The sequence below is a fragment of the Wasmannia auropunctata genome, unplaced genomic scaffold (genome assembly GCF_000956235.1).
Source record: "Wasmannia auropunctata unplaced genomic scaffold, wasmannia.A_1.0 LD336064.1, whole genome shotgun sequence".
In the NCBI taxonomy this organism is placed as follows: domain Eukaryota; kingdom Metazoa; phylum Arthropoda; class Insecta; order Hymenoptera; family Formicidae; genus Wasmannia; species Wasmannia auropunctata.
The window spans coordinates 918,979-920,242 of NW_012026826.1; the positions used below are offsets into that span (position 1 = coordinate 918,979).

Sequence of the window (1,264 nt, forward strand, 5' to 3'; positions counted from 1 at the left end):
TTGCAGCTGCTATGTCTTCTGAAGACCAATGCGTCTTTTTTTGCGAAGGATTTAGAAGCATTTTTATTTGTCCCGGGGTAAATACTAAGCTCAATATTTTCCGTATAGTTTTCTGTACATTAATTTTTTCTTTTCTTTTTTGTTTAGCAAGTTTACACTGTAAAGTTTTGATTTTTGTAACTCCGACTCAGCACAATTTTTTCTTAACTCTTTTATTTCATCAAGCATTTTTTATTTCTCAGACATATTAGTTTTATCTGCAATGTTACAAATATAGTCGCGATATTATTTATTTATTTATTATTATTAGTATTTTTGCTTTTTTATCTTTTTTTTAAATTAAATTCGTATTACCTTATTATTGTTTATAAAGGTAAACATTAAAATAAATATTAAAAAATATATGTATTAGAACAACTTTATATATAATTATTATATATAATTATTTAAAAAATATATTTTTTTATTTATTAATTAATTTATTTATTTATTTTTATTTATTTATTTATTTTATTACTATAATTTACTATTTATTTAATTTATTATTAATAAATAAATTAATTTTATTTATTATTTCTAGAAATGTAATGTTAATAAAATTTATATTAACAAGTTAATTAATTATTTAAATAATTCATACTAAAAATTAATGAATTTCCTGAAGTCGAAGCTTCTATCTGCTCTTCAGGCACTGTTATATAATATAATTTATTTTTTATAATATAATTTTTTTGATGGTGAAAAGTTGCTTAAAAGTGGTTCCATCCAATATATTTTCAAATCTATTTCCATAACATAATTTATAATAACTCACCAAAAATTGGATTTGAAAATATATTTTCATAACATAATTTATAATAACTCACCGAAAGTTGGATTTGAATTCCTGATCGTCATACAAAACAATGATATTTAAATAATGTTGTAATCTTGGCCTTTTGCCGCAAATTACTTTATTTGCATTTATTGATAGTTCGTCATCGCTCTCAGAATCACTCTGATCATCAGACGAATCCACAAAATCATTGATAATTGCAATTAATGCGTCATTGTTCATTGCCATTCTTCTGCTATTTTTATTTCTTGTTCGTAATCCTAGGGTATAGTAATATATTAATTTGAATCAAAATTCAAAGTTTCCGTTGAAAGAGGCACATTACAATTTTTTTAGCATTAGAAATATAAACTTCACTTACAAGTACATACAAACTTCAAAAGTATATCTACGATACTAAATTTTAAAGGCTTCTGCTTCCTCGCTGAT

The 1,264-nt window shown here is 22.7% G+C and overlaps 1 protein-coding gene across 4 annotated transcripts in view; it reads right to left on the reverse strand.

Moving 5' to 3' along the window:
- LOC105450266 (nucleic-acid-binding protein from mobile element jockey-like) overlaps window positions 1-1,264 on the reverse strand; it is an 8,214-nt gene extending 6,950 nt beyond the window's left edge. For 2 of the 4 annotated variants that reach the window (XM_011690028.1, XM_011690029.1), the window contains exons 1-2: window positions 1,197-1,264; window positions 867-1,095 (exon numbers count right to left, since the gene is read on the reverse strand). In XM_011690028.1, the coding sequence (XP_011688330.1) occupies window positions 867-1,063 (197 nt within the window). In that variant the 5' untranslated portion in view covers window positions 1,064-1,095; window positions 1,197-1,264. Of the gene's footprint in view, window positions 1-21; window positions 258-595; window positions 783-866; window positions 1,096-1,196 lie in introns of those variants that run through there. The other 2 variants (XM_011690031.1, XM_011690030.1) reach the window with 2 other exon arrangements.